Here is a 27,180-nt window from a genome sequence, read left to right on the forward strand (position 1 = left end):
TGATGCTGAAGTAATGTGTTTTTAATTCTGTTTTTAATGATGACCATTTATGGATACAGGCACTGCATTTCTGATGCACACTGTCATCCACAACAGAGCAGAGCAGTTTCTCCTGACATGAGCCAGCACCTGGCTCATAAGAAGTTCATTTGTCTCTGAAATGTCAAATGTTCACTGGTTCTCATCCTGTTGCCTGTGCAGACAAAGACACTTCAAGCATTCAGAGGCTGTGTGAGTATGTGTGTGTGTGTGTGTGTGTGTGTGAGTCCAGGTCAAATCTTGGTGATGGCAGAGGCGATGTTCTCCAAGGCGGATCGAGCCTCGGAGGAGGGGAAAGCCTGGATGGCCTCCAGAGCCTTGTTGCCATGGTAACAGCATAAGTCCACAGCCGAGCTCACGCCTTTCTCCGACTTAACTGCTGCCAAAAGCTGTCGAGGGATGAAAACACACGTTAGTTTGTCACGTTAGTGTCACTCTTGTTACTATCCAGCTGTCAACACAACAAACTGTGACGAGACAGTCAAAGTTAGCGCATTGAAAATGAGGGTAAAAACTGGATTGTACAGAAGCAGAGCATTTCTCTTAGTTACAGGAAACCTGTTGTATAACACAATCATGTATTTGCATGCTGCCCCTGGTACAGCTGGAGGCAGCTTACCATATTTAACTACAAGGGAAACATTTCAGGCTCATCATGGTGAGTTATATTTAAAAAAAAAAATTGGCAAGACTGCCTTTGCACTGAGTCTTATTCATCTGCAGGTTTTTCTACCAGGCATCTCACACCTCTCCTGCCTTCCAGTGGACTTATTATGGCACCAGATCCCAGGACAGGACATTTTATGTAACAATCCAGGTCATAAACTGAACTAAGTGCGAGTATTGGGAATTAAAATCTCACACCCATCCAATTATCAATAGTGTTTGTGATGGCTTTTTGAGAATACTTGTCTTTGTTTTCCACATTGTGATCACATTCTTGAATGGTCTGACTTATATTATAATTCTGTTTGAATCTCAATAAAAGTACTTGACAATTTCTAGTCTAGTCTAGGCCTGGGACTTACACACACAACATATGCGTTTCATAAATGAGGAAGTGGAAAACATCAAGTCAAGTCAGTCCCAACCAAGAGCTAAAGAATACAGACTGAGTGAATTTGGGCGTCTCCTTGTGCCTTACTGCTGGTGTGTTGGGACATCTTTTTGCTGAGGGCGTTTTACCTCATGAATTCTGGAGGTGGAAAGCCCCGTAGGCCTTCCTTCTCTCTTAGAAAAAAAAAAAAAAAATGCAGGTTCCGAACTCTGCATCACCCTGTCTGCTTGTTCAATTTAGAAAAAAAAATCTTGCTCTCCCTCTTTTCACACCATTTGATGCATTAGCCTTGTTTTGTTCTGCATCGAATTATCCTTCCCCCACCATGTCCTGCATTTCAGAAGAAATTAGAATATACATACTAACTCCACACAGTATTTCAGCTGTGATATCTTTCAATAAAATAGTATTTGGATAATTGAAAAGTATCTTTGCTTAAAAACGTTACTGTCCTTTTTTTAAATCAAGCCATTTGTACTTGCTGACTGAACTATACAGAATGTGTTTTACCACAATTAATTATGATGACATACCAACAACTGTTCAGGAGTATATGGTCATATAGTAGTAAAATGGGTTTAACATAAATACATTTTATATCAAACATGAAATTGAAAGCAAATTGTGCTGTGATTGGTCATTATGTCTTGGTGAATGTTGCTGGAAGACAACAGCTGACTGCAGTCACCCTCACTTCTGTCATGTTGTCTCATGTTCTTATATTATTAGTGCAAAATACGACAAACAATATTCACTTCTAACCAGACTGGACTGGAAAAATCTGTTTAATAAAAAGTGTCTTTTCAGGGATGTTTCAGGGAAGACTAATCCACACATTCAAAAGTTTAATGAGCTCAAAATACATTCTACATCATTTACACAATTTGTAAATGCACAAAGTTCCTGTATGTACCCGTTCCCATCTTTGTGCTGAATCAAAGCAAAGTTCTACACCTGTGGCCCAAGGTCTTTCTTTTTCTTCCCCAAAATGTTATCCCTCCCTGTGTCCTGCTCTCAGCTTTCCTCCTCGTGTCCCCTCATCTCTCCTTCCTTTCAAACTTCTCCCCATGTCCCCTTCTCGACAGGTCTGCTGAAGGAGATTCTCTCACAATGCCACTGTCTCAGAGCCTCAGTGTCTCCTCCACAAATAGGCCTCAGTAACTAATCCTTCCTGCTCTGGTTTCAGACGGGACCAGATAACTCCCCCCCAACACCATCAGACCCCTCCTCTGTAGCTTCGGTCTCTTCTTGCACCCCGATCGCCCTCCCCCTTCCCTCCCACATTGACTTTGGAAAGCTCATTTCTCAACTTTGATATAGGTTACAGTGAAAAGACGTCCTGTTTCTTCTTTGACGGCTCTGTCAGCTGCCATGGCAGGAAGTAAACAGGTGACAACAACAAGATAAAATCATGAAAAATGGAGCTATTGTGGCCTTACCTTTGAGTAATCCAGTTGGTTTCTCTGAGTCTTTGCCTTGCAGAGAACAGAGAAAATATGATTAGCAATTGAATTACCCAAGTTTAAAAGTTGCCTTAACACTACTGTCATTTTTTTATTGACCTTTAAACAGGTTAAATGATATGAAATTGAAGAATTGAAAAGAATTTTTTTGTAAGACATTTTGGGGGTTAATCAACTAAACATCTAAACTACACTGAAGAGAAATAATCTGAATTTGTCAAGAAAATAACTCCTGACAAACTCCTTCAATTAGATCCTGCTAAATCAGCACGTCACATACATGCATAATTGATTTTTCCTTCAAATGAGGTGGTTTTTGAGGTTGCACCATTTACTCACTGCAAACCCTCTTCTGCCTGATTTAAATCTGACATATTTTTCAAGGCCAATATATCCCCAAACCCAGGTTGAGTAAACTCAATACAACATCATGATAATCAAAATTCAAATAAGTTCACACAGGTTATCCCAAAAAATGCCAGCAATGAGTGTGTAAGGAAGTGAACCTTACACATGAAAATGAAAAATCTGACTTGATAATGGAGCTAGAATAAAAGCTGTTGGATCACCACAGTGATTAAAGTTCATCCTGATGGAGAAGTGATTATCTGTAGCAAATTTAAAGTTGATCCACCCCATACTTGTTGAAACATCTGAAACCAGGCAACCACCCATAAAGGCTTCATCTTCTGAATTCCAAATTTAATGACAATCCATCCAGTAGTTGAGATATTTCCTGCTGAACAGACTGCACTATTTCAGCTAAGACATCTGTTCATTGTAGACATGTTACATGGATAATATTATAAGTGACTGAAAGACTCCATGGAAAAAGGAACTTCAACAAAAAAAAAGCACAAAAAAATAAAAGTAGCTGCTGCAGTGGTGGCATTAACCAGTGTGTACCTGTTGCAGCAGTTGAAGCCATCTTTCCGTACCAATGATCTGACGGTGGAAAACCACGGGGGCGGCGCTCAAACAGAACGACGTCGGTTCGGCCATGTTGCTCTTCACAAACGGCTGCAGGTCAGAGTTCAGCTGCAGAATGGAGAGCACGTTTGTCAATCGGGCTGAGATTCTACTTTGAAACCAGTTAGACCAGCCCAGTGGTGAAAAATCTGAACATGCGAGTGTGCATTCAGCCTACATGCATGCTGAGTGACCCTGTTAATGAGCAGCATGAAACACACAGCTAGCCTGATGAGGACGGTTCTCCTTCAAAGACCTCATTTCTGTTTCCACTCATGCTGAGATTCCCTGTAGCCGCAGACAGGCAGCTACAGGGAGCCACAGCAGGAGCACGGCACTGAGAGTGGGACCATTATGAATTACTTTGAGGCCAGCAACAGGAAGATTCAGCAGCACCTTGAAAAATGTTTCAAAATCTACATCATGTGCGACATTAACATACCAATTTAAGCTTGGTGCAAGTCAACCTCCCTTCTTGTTTGTTTCAGATGTGAGAATATGAAGACACTCAAAATGAATTCAGTTAAAGGAACTCGAAACATATGCACCCCCATGTCCTCTTTCACCAATATTTGTTTCAGCTACAGTGTGAAGTGTTTTCTTTCAAAAGTGAAATAATATTGTTAAACTTCAAAAAGGCCAATTATTCACCCAGGCAGAGGAGGACAATATAGATAGTGCTCCTTACTGCAGATCAGTGAGACGATCGAAAAAACAAAAACGTGTACGGTGGCCAGCGAAAAAGTCTCAGTACAGACACAGACTGTATCAAATTCATACCATATTGGCCTGAATGTAAGGAAATATTGTTTTCTTGAAATTACATTTCAAAAAGTGGGGGCTTGTATTATATTCAAGGACTAAATGTTCCAACAGTCACTCACACATTTTTGTTTTTGAATGGAGAGAGTCACAGGCTTTTACAGACTGTTACTCGTGTTTACTTATCCTACTATTACCTAGAGGAGTTTCTGATGATTTGTATTATGTGTTCTGCTACCGCAGAGTCAAATCTTCTCTCGACATTTCACTCCAGAAACAGGGACCACATCAAGGGACCGCATCCTCCGTCAGCCAGCTAATTTGTTTCATAATGTGTGAGGGCTGATCAAACGACCCCACAACTGTCATGGAGCTTTGATGGAAGATGTTGCTTGTGACATACCAGTTTTTCAAATCATCCGCACCCACTTAAACCCAATGACAAGAGCAAGTACAGGAGCACAAATGAATACATGTTTCATGTAAAATGACCGAAGCAGGTCTTATATATATTATTGTGTCACTACTCTTGGCTTGGCTTGAAGACATCTTTATCAGCAGTCAGCTTCTTACTATGACATCCGCCTGCCATTACCTCAACAGGTAGCCCACTGCACCTGACCCTCATTGATTTATCTTCCAAAGACCAACTTCCCTGGCTGTGTGGTGGGTGGGTTGCTCAGATTAGACTTACCTTGTGGCCTAGTGACAGGTGCTTCCCGTACTTGTACGCCAATCTTTGGGACTCCTTGTCGTGTTTGGCGAGCTCCATCGCAGCTTGACAGCTCTTGGCCAGCAGGGCCCCGTGGGACAGGAACGCCTGCTCCTCCCACGCCGCCACGTCGATGCCATTGGTGAGACTATTCTCCTGTAGAGCAAACAGAGGCAGAGACGCCACGGGCCTGAGATGTTGCAGTGCAGTTTCAAACTTCCAACAGGGTACTCCAATCCAAACAAGCCCTCCTCGCTCTGTGATTTCAGAATTCAGTGTGTAACCGATTGTGCACTGGAGAGTAACAGCAATTCAACAGAGTATTTCCCACAAGCTCTGTAGTAATTTGGAGCCGAGGAAAGCTGGGAGAGAGATGCCACGCCAGAGCAGGAATTACAGTCCCACAGCTCTGCAAACACTTTTAATATGTTCTCTTATGTCAACAAATGAGTCCAGCATAAAACATTATCAACACCAAAGGTATAACAAGGCTCAATAGCACATCTCTGCGCAGATGTATCATTGTTGGAGTTTGATCTGGATAGTAGAGTCTCCGTCACAAGATGGTGATCCATCCTCAAGCATTTGTTACTCAAACAGCAAATAGTACGTTTATTGGGCACAATTAACATAAGCTGTAATCCACATTTTGTGCTCTGTGATAGTGTTATCAAAACTATGTTAATATTTTTATTCATACGAAATCTAAATGTTGGACACATTTTCATCAATGATTTTCTGCAGGATTGATGCACAGGTACCAGCTGCTGTTTCTCACTCTCTGTTCAGTCTGACAGTGCACACACAGAAAAGGCTCATTAATGTTTTAGACAAGAATCGAGCTCTTTGGCACAGAGGAAGGATATTTATCGCGCTTTGGATACACAAAAACTATGAGAGGCAGCACATAGTTAAGAGGATCAATTCATTGCTGGTTCATATTCATATTCTCAAGTCATCAAGTCATTTATCACTCAAAAGTTGGTTTCAAATTAACTGCAGAATATTGTATTTTGTCGTGTATGATGCACTGTTCCAACACTTCTCACAGGTTGTTTCGCTCTACTGCCCCACATCACAGCCAGACAATAGAAAGAAAAACAGATGCTTTACCTCATTATTATTGTGATTCTCATAGTAGAGTCCTTGAACTACATCGCCGATGGCACTTGAGATCAGTTCAACAACCTGTCAGACAGAAACAAAAAAACATGACACATTTGGGTTAGAATCAAATTTTTTGGGCATTATCAGAAAATCAAAGTTTCACATTCATACACCATCCTCTGTAATCTGTTGAATGGAGAAAAGAGAACGTTAAATAACAGGTTTCATCTGCACAACAGTCAACATGTCCATCAATAGCCACAAGTGCTCTCAAAGTGTCCTTGGACTGGGGCACTGAACCGATAACCTACACCCTCGTTATAAATCACTCTGACTAACAGCATCGATTAAACTCCTCAAACGCAGATGTAAATGAGGTTGATCAAAACTGACGCGCTACTCAGTTCGTCCGTGACATGTGTAATTAAAAACCACAATTTCCCCTGATTGAAGCGCGAGCTAACAGCGCTCTCGTCTGAACAGCTGGTTTGGTGAATAAATCAGAGGTGAGGGGAGGGTCGGGAAACCAGGTGAACTGCTGTAAACTCAGCTGCTCATTATCAGGCCGTGGAGGAGCTCCCGTTGATTTCATGAAGCAGAGCGCCCTTCATTCATTATACTTTGTATTTATAGAGGAGTCCAGTCTACACAGGCGGGATCAGGTGTCTGTCCTGTCTGAGGGGCTGAAATCGAGCTAAAAGGCAGATGGCGAGAAATCACACAGTGTCCAGAAAGCAGAGGGGTTAACATTGTTTTGGAGTCATGATCTGACTTCTGGGGGCCACTCTGCTCTCATTTTTCTCCCCAAATTTTAATGAAGATTTATTTTATTTGTGCCTTTGAGCATTGCAGCTTATTAACTAACAATATTAATATGTTCATATTTTAAGGATCGACATAATTGTGGTTTTCTGTCAATGTTGCACAAAAAGATGGAAGAGAGAAAATGAAAATTGGAATATGAGAAAGAACTGCTTCCTATATCTCCAGGCTGTAGAGTCTTTTCAGCACAAGTTGATCAATAAAATCTATAGGAATAATGTACTGATTATGGGAAAATGGCATTAAAGAATATGTGTTCCTCTAAAGTAGGGACAACAACCTACATGAAGAGCTAATAACTGTCACAGCCTGCTTTGTTGAGATTTGAGTACTTTGTTTAAAACTGCAGTTGCCCATTTCCTCTTACAGGGGGCATGCATGACTACATTTTAGCTTAGAGAAACACTACTGGTCCTTTATCAGCCACCAGAGGAGAGACTGCATCTTTTCAAATCATTATTCAAAGTCTCGATCTAATGAATGAGTAAAAATCTCAAGCTGATCTTCCTGTCCTCCATTCACAGCCACAGAGAACAGTGTGGACGGGGGAGTGGGGGCCACGCCTGTACATTTCAGATGAATGAGGTTAAATTTAGAGCTCCTTCAGCCCATCCCAGACATCCTTGGTTCATCAGAAAAAAGTCTGGTGACGCTGGCTGCTCCGTCAGCCTCGCAGTGCCCTTTGGGTAACTGAATCCACCAGGGGAAAATATTGAGGAAACCCGAGCTTCGCCCACAGACCTGGAAGGACAATGTGCCTACAGTATTACCAGATGTGGTGTCTCTGCCTGCCTTGGGAAGTGGGGGCCGGTGGGGGTCTTTTTTTGGAAAGTATCAGATAAGCTCTCCCCCTGCCTCCCCCTTACTCCATTCCCAAATCCAGCCAGATCGTGTTTTGCCGACAGGTCTGCGAGGGGGGAGAAACCGGAGCCCCACAGTGAGATTACTTTACAGTTTATACAAGTAGCGGCATAGGTTTCCTCTCAAGGCCACGACACATAATCTCCATCGCTTTCACTGCCTTAAAAGAAAAATGAAGGCTGGTTTATAAGGAACAACTTTGAAAGCTGCAGAACTACTCATATGCCACCCTATGTATTATCAACATTTGGTACAATAACCACACACAAGAGAGACAATCCACTGCTTAGCACACTGACCACCAGACTGCCCACAGATTCACACACTTTAAAGGTGCTAGAGTTATAAATACCAGAGAATTAGCAGATGAGTAAGAAGAAAAGCATTTACAGCCTTTATTATGTTACCTTGGGGTGTTTCTAGGTTTAAATATGCAACAATCTATCTATCTTCTATTCATCCTTAGGAACTAAACTAGGTTAGATGCAGGATTTAAAGGGCCACTTCACCTGTTTCACAGCTTAGGTTCAATTTACTCATCGTGTGGAGTACAAGTCAGCCTGTGCGAAAAGTTGTATAATGTCTTCTGTGAGTCTCCAGGAACATTGAAAAAACATTTGGAAATAATAATACTGATGATGTCATCTTGGGGGACAAGGCAGTTCAATGAAAGATGCATTCCAGTTGTATCATGGGAAATGTAGGATTGAGTGTTTTCTAGAGAATGACCACTGACTGTACAAATCATTGGACAAAGCTTTCCTGGAAAGTCTGGAAAGTGAAGCCATTACCACAGCATGATGAACCTGCAATCTCCCAGATGGGGGCGACTCCACTGGTTTCAAAACTAAGTCTGACTGTATGTAAGCCTATGATAAATGACCTTACATCTCACCTTGTATTCTACTTCAGTAAACAGTTTCCTAATAAGTGTATGCTCTCAATCTCTAGTTTCCAGCCTACTTCAATCCAGCATGAAGTTAATTTTGTTAATTATGTTTCCATTTAGAGTTGATTAGACAATAAAGCAACCATGGTTTGTCCTTGAATTCTCAATCAGATCAAATCGGGGTATCGTCCCCTGCTCCACCCTCTCTGTAGCTTTTAACCATCTCACACCCTTTGTCCATGCTGGTATTATCATGAAAATGTTGTTGATCTGAATGCATGGACATCCTTTTCATTTTTGCTCAAAAGTTTAGCTGGACAATTTATTCAGTCAGCTAATGAAGATCATCTTCTGCAGTTAAAAACTTCAGAGGAAGCAACTGGGTCAGTGAACTTAAGCTGAGGTTGTTTTGTCACCTGCCGTTTTCCAAGGTTAAGAAAACCCCCCCCCCCCCCAAAAAAAAATATCTGTTGCAAAAACAGATATATCTCTGGAGGATGATATCATATAAGTAGCAAGTAATATAGATTTACCAAGAGTCTTACTCATCTAAATCATTTTAATGTTTGTTGGGATAAAAAATGGTGACATATTTGTTACAGATTCAATAGCAAATCAGGTCCACCAGTTTAAAAAACAAATCCCATTCCTGTAACTTTATCTCAACATGATGGACTCTTCATTCCTGTTTGCAATAATCTAATTTCCCCGCTGTCCATAAACCAGTGAAGAACAGCTTCATGAAAACAGCTGTACGTTAGCATTGGTGCATACTGTGATTTGCCCTCTGTTCATTTTGTTTTGCTAACCTTTTTGAACATGAGTAACTGCTGGCTATCAGATGTCCATCTCCTTATTACCCTTAAAAATGTCCACTTTGCCGACATTTCCTGTGGTTGCCTCAGATTACATTCACACTCCTTAAAAACAGCACTGCAGCTCTGTTTTAGGAGAAAAGGATTTAACATTTTCATGCACTGTCACCGGAGTCTGACATTTTTCTCACCTTAATAATGAACCACACTAAAGGAACAGATGCTCCAAAACTTCGACTGAACTGATGCTAACTTGGTTAGTGTAAATGCACACTTAAAGTGATTGAATCAGGTCATCAGCAGATCTGCCATCATTTATTTCTCACTGTGTTTTTCATCTTACAGGGACACAACAATATCAATTCCATTACTGTAATTTGTAGCTTAGCCACACAGCATTAATTATCTCTCATAGTAATGCTGCAAATCCAAATGAAAGCCAATTAGCACCGTAAAGTAAACGCCACACCTTCAGAATTATCTTTAAACAAAATGTTGCTTCATAATAACTCCTGCTATGTTTACCACACAAGAAGCAGCACCATGGATACCACTTGCATCATATTTTAGGAGTGTCTCTCCTGGCTGCCATAGAGCAGACATAAAACCAGAGTGTGCTGAATAAGAAGCGTCGGGGAAGGCGATAAGGGCTGGTCCGGCTGATGGCACGAGGGGAGAAACGGTTATTTTGATCCACTCAGGCAACCGCATTCTGACAGAACAGCGTGGTGACAGCATCTGTCAGCGAGGAGTTACCACGCTAGGCCCTAGATATGATCTGTGGTGCACTTACAAGACCACCACCACACACACGTCCAAAACTGATAACTCAATAAGAAGGATTCCCAAGGAGGACGTGTCTATGGTGTCTAATGATCAGATCCTCTACCATAAGAAACAGGGAGAACGCCATCAAATGTCAGAGCTTGAGTGTTAGTAATCGAGGGTCCTTGGATGAGAGTCTGTAAATTTATCAGAACATGAGACCTTCCACATGCTGTTGCAAAGACCCATGGCTGAGAGGTTTTTGAGGAAAATCCTTTCCCAGATGAGAAATCATTTGTTTTATATAACCAGAGTGAAACACACCTAAAATGAACTGAATACTAAGTATTAAGATTATATTTACCATGGCTCAACACACAAAAAACAGAATAGAAATTGCATGTAACATATATGATAATCTCACAGTACCACCTAAACCATTGGTTCCCATATTTGCGTCGTCCACTCAAAAAAGGTAAAACTCATGAGTTGGATCATATTGATTTGTAATGTCTGATTTCAAGGGGAGATCAATTTGTTTTGTTTTGCCCCAACCAATCAGTACAATCACCTATCCATCACACCTATGTGTCCACTGACATGAAAGCTGTGGTAGTAGTTACTAGAATTAGTTATCACTGAGTTGTCATGTGGAGATGTTTTGGTAAACAATCAGAAGTTCTGCTGTTCAAATGGCCTGTTGTTCAAAAAGTGTAAAAGCACTGTGATGAAACCCATTGGTTTGTGGACTACCACTGTGAGGCTTACAGTTTGGCATTATGGCAATTGCCATCTTGGCAGCAGTGACCATATTTGGCAAGAGGGTGGAGCTGGAGAGGACATCCTGATTCGATCTGATTGAGGATATGCCATGGTAGCTACTTGTCAGTCACAAGCCACGCCTTAAAGCACACTCTGCTTTATAATCCATTTAACTGTAAATGGGACCATAATCAACAAAATGAACATCATGCTGTATAGATGAAGACTTCAAACTAGTGATTGAGACCATAAACTCTCATGATGCTGTTTTCTTACATCAGATTTCTTCTTGAAACCAGTGGAGTTGCCCCCTGCTGGCTAATAGAAAGGCTTAGGTTACTTTCACACTGGCTTACATTTTCAGACAAGAAAACTCCAGAAAACTGACCATATTTTAAGCAGTCAATGGCCGTTACATTGGGTCTAACACACATTAACGACTTTTCCCTGCTCATAAAACATTTACTAAGCCCATTTTCTTTTTTTATATTCAAAATGGTGCCTTGTTTAATTCTGTGCATGTATGCTTGACGCATTGTTCTTCCCAGCCTTTGTTGGCGCATTGCTACGTTTGATGATACATGACAACTGTCAACCTTTGATCTGCCGAACAGCATGAAATTGGAATGTGGATCAGACTGCCCACGTGTGTGCACAACATCAACAAAACTAGCACCCACTAGTAAAACAAAGCTCCAGAGCACTACTAGAGATCACAAAATACACAGATTACCTTTAATGTTATAGCATTTCTTTTTAAGAAAATGTGATTTTAAAGCTGTTATTTCTGTAGGTCTACTTGGATAAACTGAGTCAGTGTCATCCATAATTGTTGCCGGTTTTCATTGTTCTTGGTAGGTAGCTAACAAGTTATATAGGAAAATGACTTCCCAATATCAGTCTGATTGGTCGACTGTTTCTCTGGCAGAAACCAGAAACCAATTTTCTGTCACTATTTGTCATAATTGTTGCTAGTTTGGCATGTAGGAAAATGACATCTGCAGAATCAATCTGGCATTTCTGAGTCCTAAACGCTCAATTGCTTCTCTAACTGGAAGAGACCGCCATCGGTGGGAACAGCTCCAGACCTACAGTATTTGAGTTGCCTAACAAATATGTGGTGGTGAATTCAGAGACCTTAGACCAATCAAATGTTGCTGATCACCTCTGCCTGGGGCCCTGACCTCCAAGTTTGAAAATAACTTGGCCACAATGGTTGAATGAAAAGATTATCTGGAAATTGCAGCCTAAAACATTACAGTGATCCAACAAAATAAAACACAAGGATACTGAAGCGACTATGAAATGCTCCATTAAATGACCAACTGGGATATGTGCACTACAGGTACTCTGCTGTGGAAAAACATGGAAAACACACATAATAAATAATAATCGTTATTGCTTTGTGAAATGCACTGCTGGCCTGGAAGTGAATGAATAACAACATTAACATCCCCGTCATTTACTCTTCTCTGACAACCGTCATGTCACTCTTATTGATCATAATATCGCTTTGCTATATAATGTTAACCCTGTGACTGAGCACAATAAGGCTACAAGCACACTGGGTGTTTTTTTTGTTTGTTTGTTTTTCACATTGGATTAACTTACAGTACTTTTAGAGTTCACTCTGCAACCAGTAGCAGAGGCATTGGTCATCTCTTCAAATAATGTTTTGCCAGTGACTTATTAATATGTTGCTCATACACCTACCTATTACCTAAATATAAAGATGTAAATTCATAATTTGTAAATATAAGCTATATATTAATGTAGACATGCCTAAAATTTTTTAAAGTGCCCCATGTAACTTTAGACGCATTTGTAATTTGCAACATATTGGATTTTTTAGTCAATGCATATCTAACAAATACCCTAAACTTCATAAAGTTTCTAAACTGCTTTCCATTCATATCTTTGTCACACAGTGTTTGAACCATATTCAAGTGACTGAAAAAAAGTTTTGATATATTTCTTTTAAAGGGCCCAAGGTGTTGACCAGGCCTCCAAATTCCCCAGATCCCAATCTGATCACGCATCTGTAAGCTGTACTGAGCAGGTTGGATCCATGGAGGCCCCGCCCCCACAACATAAAGAACCCAGAGGATCCACTATAAAACGCTCTGGTGCCAGACACCACAGGACACCCTCAGAGGTTTTAATTCCTTGTCTTGACAGGTCAGAGCTGTTTTGGCTGCACAAGGGCAACCTTCGCAATATTGGGCAGGAGGTCATAATGTTATGCCTGATTGGTGTATATCACTAATGTCAAGTCAGATATGTCACAGGACTACAGTTTGTTACTGTCAGATCGGATACCTTAGTGTTATCCAGTTGGGCAAGTCCTGTACACGCATTTGCCAGCAGGAAGTCGCCGCTCAGGACAGCCATCTTATTCCCAAACTGCATGTCCTTCAGTGGGCCATCTGAAACGGTCCACTCCTTAAGATTGACTATCCCGCGATGCACCAGGAACGCCGTGTGGATCAACTCAGTGATTTCTGCCAAGTTCCGCTGGCTATAAAACAGAAAGAAGGTTTATATTTAAAAAAAAAATCACAGCTTTTTTTTGTCAACTGCTTTTAAGAGAGGCATTTCTGAGACTTGACAGTTAGAGAGCTTTTTGACAGAAACCCTGTCATTGTCCTTATGCTGCTGAAATACATAGGTATGGCAAGTGTGAAAACTCAATCACACTACAGGTGGGCTGATCACAAAGGAATCAATCAAAACAAAAGACATGTGGGTCGCATTTCATTCTTTAAGGAAAAGCAATGAAACAGTTATTTAAGTCAATAAAATGGCAATATTCAGATGGAGAGATGTGCCAGACAAAAGAATGTTGGCACCATCACACTTCATTCAACTGCTATCTGAAACATTTACTGAGTAGACAACTTCAAAGAACAAATTACTGTGTATCTTATAATGATGAGAGATTTTTCTACAACTGCAATTTTGTGTAAAAACCTTCCAAGTCAAAATCAGCGTACTCAAGGGCATAAACTGGCAGATATGTCAGACATCTTGCTGCACAGCATGTCAGGGGCTGCGTTAAAAAAAGAAATTAAACTTATCATTAGCAAATAACAGCCATTCTTGATTATGAGAGAAAAGACATAAAAGTGGTATTTGAATAGAGCCTTTCAGAGCAGCCTTAGGGAGGATATAATCAAATGTTGATTCAGCCATTGGTGGGGGATAATTAGGCCCCTCTCCATATGGAAGGAGCTCGCCACGCTGCGACAGGAGGGATCCATCCAGACAGGGTTGGGTGCGCTGATAGCCACTTACGACCTTCTTTCAGCCGCTGTGAGAACCTGATGAGCCAGTCGTCTGCCTTGCGCTCCAACCTCCTATACACACACTTAAACATACGCACACACACACACGGATCTTGTAGCCAGGTAATTGCTGTGTTCGACGTCGGCGTGGAAAAGATGTGATTAAAATTCAATAATGTCATCTATTTCGCCTCTCAATCACACCCATTGTCTGGTTGGTTTCTCTGCTCGGTGACGCAGAGCAACAACACAGTCGCCCCGAATGAGAGTTAATAAGTTCAGGGTTTAAATAAAAGGAAATTAACAGATTGACAGTCGTGTTCTCAAGGTGCCTCGGACTGATGGCTACACTCGACGGGTTTCAAGAGGAGGACTCATTGTCGCAACAAGAGGTGTGCGACAAAGAGCTGTGGCTGATTTAAGGTCATAAAAATTACAACTTAAATTTTAGTCCAAGTCCAAGGTCAGCCTTACCGTGACGGTTTACTTGGTTGTTTGACTTGAACACAAAAAAACAAAAGTGATAATGATTTTCTGTGACAAACCTTTGACCTGCCCATGCTTCTGGCTTCCCATCAATACATCAAATCCAACAAGGTGGAAAATATTGTTCAGGCAGGTGTGGAAAGTTAAAGAGGAGCATTCCTGTCTAAATCAGCCATTACTCCATCTGATAGAGCTTCATTCAATGCTTTACATGTCCATATGCATGTAAAGATGCAAATATAAACCAACTTACATACACAAGTTAGGATGGAATCAATACACAATTTGTGTATATGGCTAAGACATTAAAGTGTGATATGATAAGAGTTTCTTTGCTTACGACAACTCGTGAATGTTTGACTATGGCTCTGTTGTAGCTGTAGAGTCCAATCATAGAACTGATGCATGCTTTAATAAAAACTGTTGTTCACATTTTTTAATTTCCCTTTAGAAATACAAAATGAAAAATGATAAGTTACACATTAAGATTCTATCAGTCAAAGACAAGTGTGATAAAGTGACTAATGAGGAAAAGACCACAGACCAAGCACAGACCCCTTTAAATATGAAATATAGATTTAGTAAACCATACAAATCAAATATCATAAAATATCAATTAGAGGAGCCTTGAGAAAAACTGAATTAAAGAGTACTCCTGAGATTCAGCAATGCACTCCAATAACAATGTTAGACTAATGACAGACATAAAAAAAGAATCAAAAACGATGCAGCAGAGGCAGACAAATGGTTATTCTCTTTTTGTAGAACCTAGTGCCTAGATTACCCACAATGCAACTTGATCACTGAGTACTCAAGTGGAGATTTGGGTGTGTTATGCTTGTAGCAGCTGATGTTGCCTTGAGCCTAAAGCAGATGAAGCAGGACACAACTGTACAGCATTTTCTTTCATTCTCTAGCTTCTTGCATTTATAAACTTCATCTGCACAACAGCTTCATACGACTTTTTCACATATGCATCTGAGCCCTTTAATTTCAAAATCTTTACTTTTGTATGAATGGCTCAAACAATTGCATCTTTTCTTTTTTTTCAGAGAAGTAGTGGGTGTTATGGACAAATCTGTATCCTCTGCACTGTCAGTGTACTGTATTGTGTTATAGTGAAATGTCTGGGAAAAGCTTTTGAGAATTAAGAGTCATGGGAACATCTGGTTTTGCCAAATCCACCAACAAACCACCAAAACAAAAATGATGAAAATGTATCTTTGTTATTGCCTTGCTTAATTGTTCAAAATGTCGTGATACACCTAAAGATGTTGAACAGGCAGCTGTGGTGTCATTAATAGCATGTCCAGTGACAATTCTATATCCTCTTGCAGGATAATGCACATAACATCCACATCGCCAAACTATCATTTAAAAAGGTATATGGCTTTGTGGTGTAGTAACCTCAAATCTTATCTTAATAACTATGTATAACAATGGCACAATGTACTGGCCTCCCCAAAACCCAAATTAGTCAAACCCTGGTGCATGCACATCCCAAAGCTCTGCCTCCAATCTAGCAGTCCTGATCAGAAGCAGTGGAGCCTGGGGAGGAAAAAGGGGGACAAGGGGGCCGGTGTATAAATAGCTTTAGTGCCCAGTTGCATAGCAACCGATGCCATCTTGCTGAGGTGTAACGCCCCTCACCACGCCCCTTGTCCTGACTGTTCTGTTCCATTTTCCTCCCTCCGCAGTCTGCCTCACCATCAAATACAGCCTTGTGGATGTGAGTGCATCCCTGTGTGTGATTTAAAGAGGTGGCCTGTCCATCAGTGTGGCTGCGGGATGTGTTCACTGGCATGGCTTTCATTTGTCACAAAGAATTAAGAGGTGTGGTGCGTATGAGAACGACTGTGTGTGAGTGTGTATGTGTGTTTCTATCTATCTATCTATCTATCTATCTATCTATCTATCTATCTATCGTTCTATCGTTCTATCGTTCTATCTATCATGGTGGTGCTTTGGTGAATCATCAGTGTCAGGCAGCAGAGTGGGAAATGTTTTACAAATGCTGCCTGTCAGGAGGGAGGAGACCATCCCCCGGAGGTTTCAATCACCCCCCCCCAAACCCGCCCCACCTCGACTCCCTCCATCCTTCCATCTCTTCCATCAGAGGTGCTAATGAGCCCAGGAGAGGTGGGGGGAGAGACAGAGAGAGTAAGATAGTGCAAATGAGGTGATCAAGTCATGCTGTGTGTGTGTGTGTGTGTGTGTGTGTGCGTGTTTGGGTTTGGACTATCCATCACACCATGAGTGAGGGAATGATGCATGTTGGATTTGGTGTTCCAGTGTCGCAGCGATGCGAGTGCCAGGTTGTGACACGAGGTGAGCGCGTAAGAACTCGTCCAGTAGTGAGACACAACCTGCCGACACGGCTCGGCCTTCACAGCCTGAAAGGGACCGGGCTGAAGCGCTTCCACGCGGCGCCCAGGTTATTCCAATTAGTTCTAATATTAGGATGTTTCTGCACAGACACGGCTCCACTGCACACATGTGCCTCGTGCCAGCTTGCAGTAAGAAAGAAGCCTTTCAGGCACCCAGCACACAGCCACGCCAAACACAGCAGCCACTTCTGGAAACCACTTGGCACAGACCCACATCCCTGTTGTGAGCTGCGTGCTGGAAGTCGATGTGTGTGAGAAAGCCAGAGGGGACCTCAGGGTGCTACCTACAGCAATTTAACACTAACTTACAGTTAAAATATGTATTAATAAATCAATATATGTAGTGTGTTCAATTGCAGAAATGATCAAAAACAATATTTTCTTGAATCTATCCCATAACAAGACTTAAGAGTCCATATCCACTCCAGCTAATTGTGTCAATATGTAAGCATGCACATTTTCTGACATGCAAACTAACCCTTAAAAAAAGTACAGCTGAAGATAATGACAATGTCAATATATCTGCAGCTGTTTAGTGTTAAACCAGTAGTATAGGACAAACTGAAATCTTGTCCTAATGGTAGTGCATGAATAACTGTCTGGGGACTGTCAAGGTTCCCTTCATAACATCTACCACAATACATGGTAACTCATATTTCAGTATCTGAGACATTTCACTCAAAACCACTAATGTCATCCTGCTGGTGGCACTCAAGGAAGAGGAAGGGGAGCACCATGTCAATATGATTCATCCTCCATGAAACATGAAAGCCAATACAGTTTGGTGCCAATCCATCTACTTGACATAGAAATATTTTATTGGATAAAGAGAATATTGACGTCAGAGGATCATCAGTCAACAGAAATCATCCTCTGGGAACCATGAATGTCTATACAATATCTCATAGCACTCTATCCTCCTATCTTTGTAAGTATTTGAACTAAAATTGTGGACAAACAGACTGACTGACACTGCTATCCTGTGCATAATCCTAGCATAACTAAAAACTCAAATAATGCATAATTGACATCATATTAATGAGGCTTCAATAGGAATCAAACTTTCTGGTTGGCATATTTTAGTTTCCACAGCAAGAGCCGAGAGATGGTAATCTACATGCAAACATTTATTTTGTGAATATATGTCTGGATTTTGCTATGTGCCATTTGCTATGGTTGCTATGTGTCCTGAAAGGTTTTTCTTTTCTTTTCTTTTTTTTTTTTTTTTTTAAAACTCAGACAGTTGAGTAGGCTTTTCAATCCAGCACATCTCATGATTATCTCACTGTCTGCCAAATTAAATACAAAGCAGCAACTGCAAGGCTGAGGCTACTGAAGGGACTTTCTGAAAAGTTGTATTCCAATTAGTCATAATTTTAATACAGCCAAATTAAAATTTAAAAAATGCTTCTATCTCGTAACTGTGGCTGTATTTGTATTGCGCCCACATTCCATCATATTCGAAAGATGATGCAGTGCTTCATTTACAGGAATTGATATGGACGGTAACCACAGAGGACAAGATAGAATTACCTGACACAAGGATTTTATTTCTCTATTTATCCTTCGGTAGCCATGTAACAGGGACAAACGTGGCAGCATCGCCTTTCTTGGTCTGCTTGCCATGCACATTTATGCTTCGACAGTGCAATGTTACACATGTTTACTGCCTACAGTTTCGCCAAAGCAGCAACTGCATGAGAATGAGAAATATGTGGAACCAGAAATATTGTAAAACTGAAAGCTATGGAGCTTGGTTTTATTGTTTTGGACTGAAAGAATTGGCTTGGTGGAAATTAACTATGATATGGTTATAATTCCTTAGACAAAGCAATGACTGTGATTAAGGTTGGTAGAACATTTAAGAAAATCCTCAAGGGCATAATATCTTTCATACAATGTTTTGCCAATTAGCTTCCTAGTTACCACAAAAAACAATAGCAACCAATTGCATTTTGACAGTTAGGTAGGCTTCGGGGAATTTCATGCAGAGGAAGAGGATTTATCGGTGCATCCTGCTGATATTGATACCTGCATCATCAAGAGCAAGTAGAAGTGTTCAGGAAGTGTAACAGATGTTAGGGAGTGTGAAAAAACATCAACATAGATAAGGCAGCCAGAAGCCAGAAACTTCCTGGATAGTGGAAGCTTTAACAGACATTTGATGGATCGAATTAGTGATGCACAAAGCTGCAGTCTACACACCAACGTGCCATCTTATGACTCAGAACCAATGTAAAACAATGCAACTTCAGGTAATTTACCTTGGGTAGATGCCGCTGACCATGTCCTGAGGCAGGAGATCGGAGGAGGCGTGGCTCGGCCCTGCGGCTTTCGACAAGAGCAGCACGATCAGTCCCCTCATCTGAAGGTTGTTCTTGCTGTCATAGACAAAGCCCCTGCAAAGAAAAACACAATAAAACACAAATAGACAAACATTAAAAGTGTGTCAATTATTAAAAAGTACATGTTAAATAATAGTTTACATGGTAGACAAATATGTCTTTGTAGTCTGTCAGAGTGTCACCGTTTACAAAACGCCAAGGTACCGTATACTGTATAGTCTAAACTCGCTAAGCAGCAATGGGAACAATTTATTAGCATTTATTTTTCTAACATCTTTCCCTACGCCCAGCTCACTACTGTTGTGAGGAGCCTAATTTCAGTTAGGACCTGCTCCCACTGCCACAGCCTGTTTTAATGAATGGTCTTTGAGAACCAGTATCAGCTTGAAAACAGCCAGTAGGCACTGTTGAAATGAGATAGCTAAAAAGTGGAAGGAAAATACCGCTGGTCAACATATTACTTCCAAAGTAACACTCGTCTTCCTTTGAGCTGAAAAGCAGTCCTACAGATTTCAAGCAAAGACAAGTTAGGGAGGTCCTCAGTGTGAAATGCAGCGTGAAGGCTAGTCGAGGCTGCTAATCCTCGTCGCTTGTTGCGATTGTGTTTGGCCAGCAAATTCATTACTGGTGTAAAAAAATGTTACACAAAACAGACTTAAATGGTGCCACTTGGTGGCAGTGGAATAGAGCTGTCAACACAATACTGACATATTGGCACACATGAAGCTGACATAGCACACATGTTGCCAAACAGTTCATTTTAACACCCTGCTGATACAGAGCAACATATGTGAACATTTAGAGCCAACCAATGTAGTGCAATGCTTGAACTCTGTTTTGGGCTCCACCATCTCTGATGCTGCTACATGCTCCACTATGTTCACTGCTTTGTGTTAACTTTGGCTGCTGAGCAGTAAAAGACTCTGGAATGCTGTCAGGCTAGTAAATCTAGCAAATAAAAATGATTTGATGCAAGGATGTTACATTAATCGGATTTGATGATGGAAAACGATAAGGAGCCATCTTGCTTCCTTCTCATCTCTGATGAGAGTTGGACATGCGTGGTATTGATCAGACCCTCACAAGAAAATGCTGGATAAGCTGAAGCGCAAGTAAACATTTTAAATTTCCTAGAAACATTTTCCATATGTAAGAATGCGTGTTGCTTTTCTATGACACAATGTGCCCTTGCTGGGATTCGCCTGACTCAAATGATCAGCTTGTCATCAAACTCTGCGGAAACCTAAGAATCACTTATTCATTTGAATCAGGTGTGTTGGAGCACGGAAATATACAGAAGAACAGGTTCAGGAATGAAAAACCCTGACATATTTAAAATGCTAGTTGAACCCCAAACAGGGGAGAATTTTCTTTTTCAAAAACACAATGGAAATATGACATTTCTGTTTGTGTCGTGCATAAATATAAGACTTTTGAACAAAAGCCTGTTTGCGTGCTCCTAGATGACTGACGTGCACAACACTCATTGCCAGCACCAGCCCCCAAGCAGCGACAGTGTAGCGGGGACTGTTGATGCTTTTAAAATGTTCCTTTAGATGTATGCGCATGAGTGAATAAGGTGAGAATCTGCTCATGTTTCCTCAAACGTAGAGCAAGGTTAGTTTCTGTTGAGATTTCTAATTTTGTGTATTTTACAATTTGCTTTTGTAAAGTTTTTGCTGTGGTACAAGGTGTTGATAACTCCATTAAAATGGTAAACACAGACTTGTTTCGACAGATTTGTTTAAAGATTGAAAGATGTGCAGGTAAATTTATATACCTGTTAGAACTGGGTTTAAAGGAGTTTTTCCTTGTCTAATTTCCTGTGAGTTTAATGTTAACACCAGAACCTATTCACATAAGGCGTATCCATTTCTCATTAAAAACATTAATGGGGCCCTATGTAACAATTTGTAACAATGTACATGCATTGATCACTTCTTTATTGGCCAAATGTGAATGGGTTGGAACGTGACGTGAAAAATGAGACTGTGTCCGTCTCAGACCCTCCCAGTTGTCTATACAAGCCTGCTGACGATCTGTTTAAGCTACTGGACCCTTTGACTCGGGTCAAACGGATCCAAAGGATGTAACTTTATGTTATTGATTGCCTCGTCTCTGTGCCCCCCTCCCCTCTGCTAACAGAGAGTAAGAGTAGCTAACGCTAGTTTAGAAATGGAGTTCACTAACATAAACTACCAGCTTCACACACAACACAGATGTTCCACAGAGCCCCTTTCATTTTTTTTCAAAAAGGCAAAAATCACCTCAAGTAAAGTTGAGGTTTTTACTTATTTTTTTCTTGAATTTTTGCCATTTGCCATTTTCCATCAAACTGTTTCGATGCTTCAAAATGTGAATAAAATATGCAGTTTTAGTACAAGGCAATTAAATACATATACTGTATAAACAGTTCATACTCAATATGTAGTAGTCATTTAGACTTGCACATTGGTTTAATGCTATTTCAGTTGTTCAATGGACTTCAGGTCTTGGCAGAGTACTATCAGTCTCATTCTGTAGACAAAGAATGAAACTAAATGACACAAATACTATTGCAACATGATGACACGATGCAATCTATGCAGGATTGTTGACCGTGCATGCTATAAAAAAAGACGAGGAAAATAATTGATCAGTTTTGCTGCAGGACTGTATGGATCTTTAGGATTGGGGAGTGTGTGGTGGGGGTAGTCCCGCCCCCAGCCAACAACCTTCCACAGCCACATTCACAGAAACACACACGCACACCCGTAGAGACACACACACGAAGCCCAGTGGTAGCTGCCTGCGTGGTGGGCAGATTAAATATCTTTTTACTCTCTCCGGGGAGCAGTTAGACAGAGCACCTCTAATCCCGTCCCTATGGGAGCCCCTTGTGCCATGAATCACGCTCTCGTTAGGGGCTCCGAGGCAGACAAGCGGCCACGCCCCCCTCCGCTCGATGCCCAGACACCGGCCTCTTCAGCCCACCACCAGCCCCAACCTCCACCCCCCCACCCTCTCTGACCCACCCCTGCACCAGGGGAGGAGGTGGAGGAACCTGAGACAGAGAGTGGGTGTGAGAGATAAAGCATGAAGAGAGGGAGGAGACGGGGAGAAATGGAGGGAATGGAGGCCAGACAGAAATGAGAACGCGAGAAAAGATGACAGAAGAAACGCATTAGTGATTCACAGTGTTTGTGTGGTGCTGAAAAGAAAAAAAAAACCCAAAACACATACCCCGAAGCTCTGTTCCTGCCCCGAAACACGTAAAATACCTCACATGGCTTTTCCAAAATAAAATTACGACACAGCTGACATTATGGAGGGCTGTCTTTCATTACAGTTTTATTTATGGTCACTCTAAATTTTTACTGAGTTGGAAAATAGGGACTAGCCCGGTGCACTGATGGACGCAGACGCATCACCCACTGAATAGATAACAGCTAGAGAGCAAAAAATGATGAAGCCAGTCTGCTCTTGGGGAGTCCAGGTAAGCCCGTGGCCTGAGGGTGGCGGATGATTAATATTTATGTCACTATCCACACCAGCATACATCAATCAATCACAACCGCCCTCCCGCAAAGGGGTGGGGCTTGGATGATGGGGGAAAAGGGGAGATAGTGAGAGTGAGAGAGGGAGCGGAAAGAGAGAAATGGGCTGCTGTCATTTTAAAGGGTTGTGAACAGGTCACCCCGCCTTCTGCCGCGCAACGGCAGCGCAGGAATTTGGGAACTTGAGCTGCCGTACGAAGGGGCTGGAATTAATGCATGCAAATGTATGACCTCACATTCGTAGTGTTACATTGATCCTCTGTCTGCCTTTTTTTTCTGGCTAAGTATTGAATGAATGAATGAGTGTGCCCAATATACTTTCACTTTGCTTAAGGACAAAATCCATGCAATACAGCTGTCTCGACTGCGCACAGCAGATACCTGTACAGATAACCATCATGACAGGATTGGATTCACACCGATCCAAGAGGCCATTTCTACAGCAGTGAGTCCTCTGTGGTGTGGGATCAATGTGCCTCTTGCCTCGAAAACACTTTGCAAAGATTCTGAGAGAGCATGAATTTGGCTACAAACTCGGCTGATCCGAAACACAAGTCGCTGCAAAAGAGATGTTTCTGCATGTTCTTTTCACCACGCTTTTCTCACTGGTTTGAAATGAGCAGGGTGAGGCAAAAAAAGTCTTCGCATTGATAACTTGCTTGGAATATCTTGAAGTAGCTGAGTGCTCCAAGTGCTTCTGTCCATTCAGCAAACATTTCTTGACTTGCTCTGGCCTCAATCAAAGCACACATTCATAATGCTAAAGCCTACAAACAGTCCACATCCACTCCAATGTATTGTTACTGCACTTGGAGTGGTTGAGCTTCTCTGTGCCTAACACTGTAAGAGCAGAGACTGATACTTGAAGGCTGCTTTCACAGTCATTTACCGCTGAAGAGGGAAGTTTGGTGGTGAGGTAAATTCATGAAACGTTAATGAGCCAACAGCAGTTGTTTTGAGAAAAAAAAACAACATAAAAACACAAATTATTATTCCACGCAGAATATTTCCAGTGTCTGCAAACCTGTCTGCAGACCTGAGAGTATCTTTCATTCCAACACTCATTCATGTGTCCACTTTAGTTGATATATGCAGGCTAATCCGTTCAGACAAATCGTCATCGTATTGATGAAGATACTGAAGATAAAAACCTGAGATTACAAAAAAATCTGCAAAAACAGGGGAAGGAAATACAATTCTAAGTCAAAGTCTCAAGGACTGTCCTTAAAGCAAGTAAAGTTTATCCTCCTGGGCCGCAGTCCTCTCGCTGTAACTCCACACTTTGGGGCAAAGTTAGCTGAGCTGCAGTTTTTGAGAATGAAAGGAAAGGAAAAACCGAAACCCAACTCCACGAGGGTCTGCCTGTCTGCTATTGTGGATATTTTTATCTGCCGCTCGTCTAAGGCGGAGACACAGTGGGAAATACGAACCAGCCAACCCAAGCTGACAGTGAGGAGTCAGACTGTCAAGAGGTCTGCTCCCTCCACCACCGCCACCACCCCCGCTACAACACCCAAATGGATTGTCATATCAGATTTAGGTGTATAGGTTATTACACCCTTGGGCTCCTGTTTCCAACACACCCGTCTGCATGGCGGGATTGAGTTTGAGGACTCTCTCTTCTCGTTCTTTTTCCTTGGTTCTCTAGGTTCCTGATTTCTTTGATAGAACATCAGTGTGAGCTCCTCTTTCATTACTACGTAACTGTGGCTGTGCAGTTACGTCAGAAATTAGCTCTGTTGACTTTGTGCAGCCATGGGTCTGTTCGAGAGCACCTCTAATAAAGCTGATTTCTACCAAAAAAAGAAGAGACGGCGACATAGTAATGGTCGTGTCTTCTGCGTTAGTCTGAAGGATAAATCAATAGATTGTATTTCCCTTAATCCTGATATTTACTTCACAGAAGAAAACACAATAGGATTTATCCAACAAAGATTTGATGTCTTTTGATGTCTTTGAATTTCTGTGAGAGTGAAGCATTCATGCCAAGACAAACCAATTCATGATGTCGCTTTGATTAAAATTTCCACATAGACCAAATTCAGCACAAAAAAATCCTCCTGATATTTCCAATTTCTCTCTAGAGACCCCAATCCTCTTGTTAGTACGTATGTTTTGGTCTGATAGATGCACTGTATATCACCTGTTGAACTGTTGGCAGTTTGATTTAGTTTCTTCCTAGATGTAGCGGTTCATTGCTTCTTTCTTACTTTAACTTTCTCTTACTTTACTTTAATTAAGTCCGTCCTTCCTTCCTTCATTCATTCATTCATCCATCCATCCTGTGAAGAAATGGAGATACAGTAGCACATCAAGACAGAGAGCAATGCATTAACAAATGCAGATAAGAACTACCCAGTAAGCTAGTAAACATGGATGCTCACAATTCTGGATTTCAAATACTTCAAAAAACACATTCGTATGAGAAAAGAAACAGATTACATAGATTAGTTAGAGCTCAAGGTTACACAAAATGCATTTTGCTACACGTTATACTAACAATAAATCCACCTGCTGATGGCGAACTGTTCAGAAAGTGAGCTTATAAATAAGTCTGTTGCTGAGTGTATTTATGTCAAATAATTTCATAGTAACAGATATGTTGTTTTATCCCCCTGATTAATATGTCAAAAGCTATTAAACTGCCGTGCTATGTTGTAGCCCATGAACTTTGTCAGTTCATTTAACACATAAAAGTGTGACAGCTATTTTGTATCATCAAGTCTCAAATCATTACTGCATGAGAAGCCTGCTTTATGTCCCGTCTCTACCTATTATCACTTCTTCATGTGATATGGGGGATGTCCTGATCCAGTTATTGTTTATTCAGCACTTCAATGCTGAATAAACAATAACTGGATCAGGACATCCCCCATTCGGTTTGGTTACAAATGAAGCACACTGCAGGTGTAAAAACACCCATAAGTTAATTTACAGGAAAAGTCCACAGGGCACCTTTAATATCGTAAACTTCTGTGTCCTCACATTCATGTGTCAAATGTTGAATGTCTATGCATAGTGTTGACAGGAGCAAAGAGTCATTGGCACATCCGACTAAGAAATCAAATGAAAAAAAGACACCGAAAGAAATGCATCCATCCAAATTGACAAGTTTGTCAAATCAATGAGGTGCTTCCCTGACCGAGTGTACAAATAAAAGCAAAGTGAATGATAACATTTTATCAACTGTGCACAGATAGATGACGGCAGGGCTGTTATATGCAGAATAAGGCACCCGGTAGCTGTCTTTAAGAGACACCAATCACCTACTTTGCACAGTGCTTGACTGGAAAACAAAACTATTGATTGCAAACAATAGCTGTTCAGCCACACGCCTATGGACCAATGAAAGGGGATACTGTGGATGTATTTGCAGGTGGGGTCAGGTGTGTCTATGTTTGTGCCGTGTCTTAAAACAAATATCAACAAACAATGAAATGAGTCCTGCCCGGTGGCCTTCCGGATCTCACTGGGTTTGAAATAAAGCTGTGACTTATCGCAACTGCAAAACAAACCAGTTATCTCTGAGTGTTAAACTGAGAGCCGAGTGGTGATTTCAATTAATGCCAAAACAGTGATATAAGTATTAACCTGAGTGCTTAAACAGTTTTACCTTGCAGTGTTGAGCAAAGGGTGCTGAGTCCCGACCAGCTTCCTGACATGCATGGCAACATTACTGAGCTCATCACTGAGCAGGCACCGCAGACTCATGAAGGAGGTGGGATATCCGACGATCTTCTCCGCGTCGGAGACAACTTTATTCCAGTTCGAAGGTCCTGAGCTGGAGAACAGGCTCAGCGTCCTCTGTCCTCCGCTGGACAAAGCCCCGCAGGACAGCCGCGACCATGTAGAGAGAAACATTTTGTCTGACTGTTGTGGTTTTCTAGTTTGACACAGCTGCCTCTCAGTGTCTTTCAAGTACACGCCGCCATCTTTAAATTTTTACACCAGATTCAGCCGCTCACGTTGTCACGCGTTCACAAACTGTGCCACATTTGCATTACTTGTAAAAACGTAGAATTTGTTAATCCTAACAGAGCTAAAATACTGCCACTATGAGCTGTGTTTCACAACACACGACCTGACACTGTAAGCCGCCATCTTGAAACAACGTATTAC

General features: G+C 41.4%; 1 protein-coding gene across 2 annotated transcripts; it reads right to left on the reverse strand.

The window, feature by feature from the left end:
- pdss2 (prenyl (decaprenyl) diphosphate synthase, subunit 2) lies at positions 1–27,180 on the reverse strand. Of its 2 annotated transcripts, XM_037071475.1 has the most exons (9): positions 26,675–26,796; positions 25,288–25,343; positions 19,445–19,579; positions 13,343–13,541; positions 6,116–6,190; positions 4,985–5,158; positions 3,466–3,597; positions 2,536–2,571; positions 1–428 (listed from the first exon to the last, which is right to left on the reverse strand). In XM_037071475.1, the coding sequence occupies exons 2-9, from the start codon at positions 25,320–25,322 to the stop codon at positions 273–275; spliced, it is 942 nt and encodes a 313-aa protein (XP_036927370.1). In that variant the 5' UTR covers positions 25,323–25,343; positions 26,675–26,796; the 3' UTR covers positions 1–272. The 2 variants fall into 2 exon arrangements, with proteins under 2 accessions (XP_036927370.1, XP_036927368.1); XM_037071473.1 differs by lacking the exon at positions 25,288–25,343 and having other exon boundaries at positions 26,675–27,180.

The sequence above is a fragment of the Acanthopagrus latus genome, chromosome 16, assembly GCF_904848185.1.
Source record: "Acanthopagrus latus isolate v.2019 chromosome 16, fAcaLat1.1, whole genome shotgun sequence".
Classification (NCBI taxonomy): Eukaryota; Metazoa; Chordata; class Actinopteri; order Spariformes; family Sparidae; genus Acanthopagrus; species Acanthopagrus latus.

Bases quoted from the DNA above. Each gene is read 5' to 3' on its own strand.
- pdss2 (XM_037071473.1), bottom strand. From the start codon at position 26,922: ATGTTTCTCTCTACATGGTCGCGGCTGTCCTGCGGGGCTTTGTCCAGC. The intron at 6,191-13,342 runs GTATCCGATCTG...TCTGTCTGACAG, and splicing joins CCCAACTGGATAACACTAAG to GTTGTTGAACTGATCTCAAG. The intron at 3,598-4,984 runs GTAAGTCTAATC...TCCATTCTGCAG, and splicing joins ACCTGTCACTAGGCCACAAG to CTGAACTCTGACCTGCAGCC.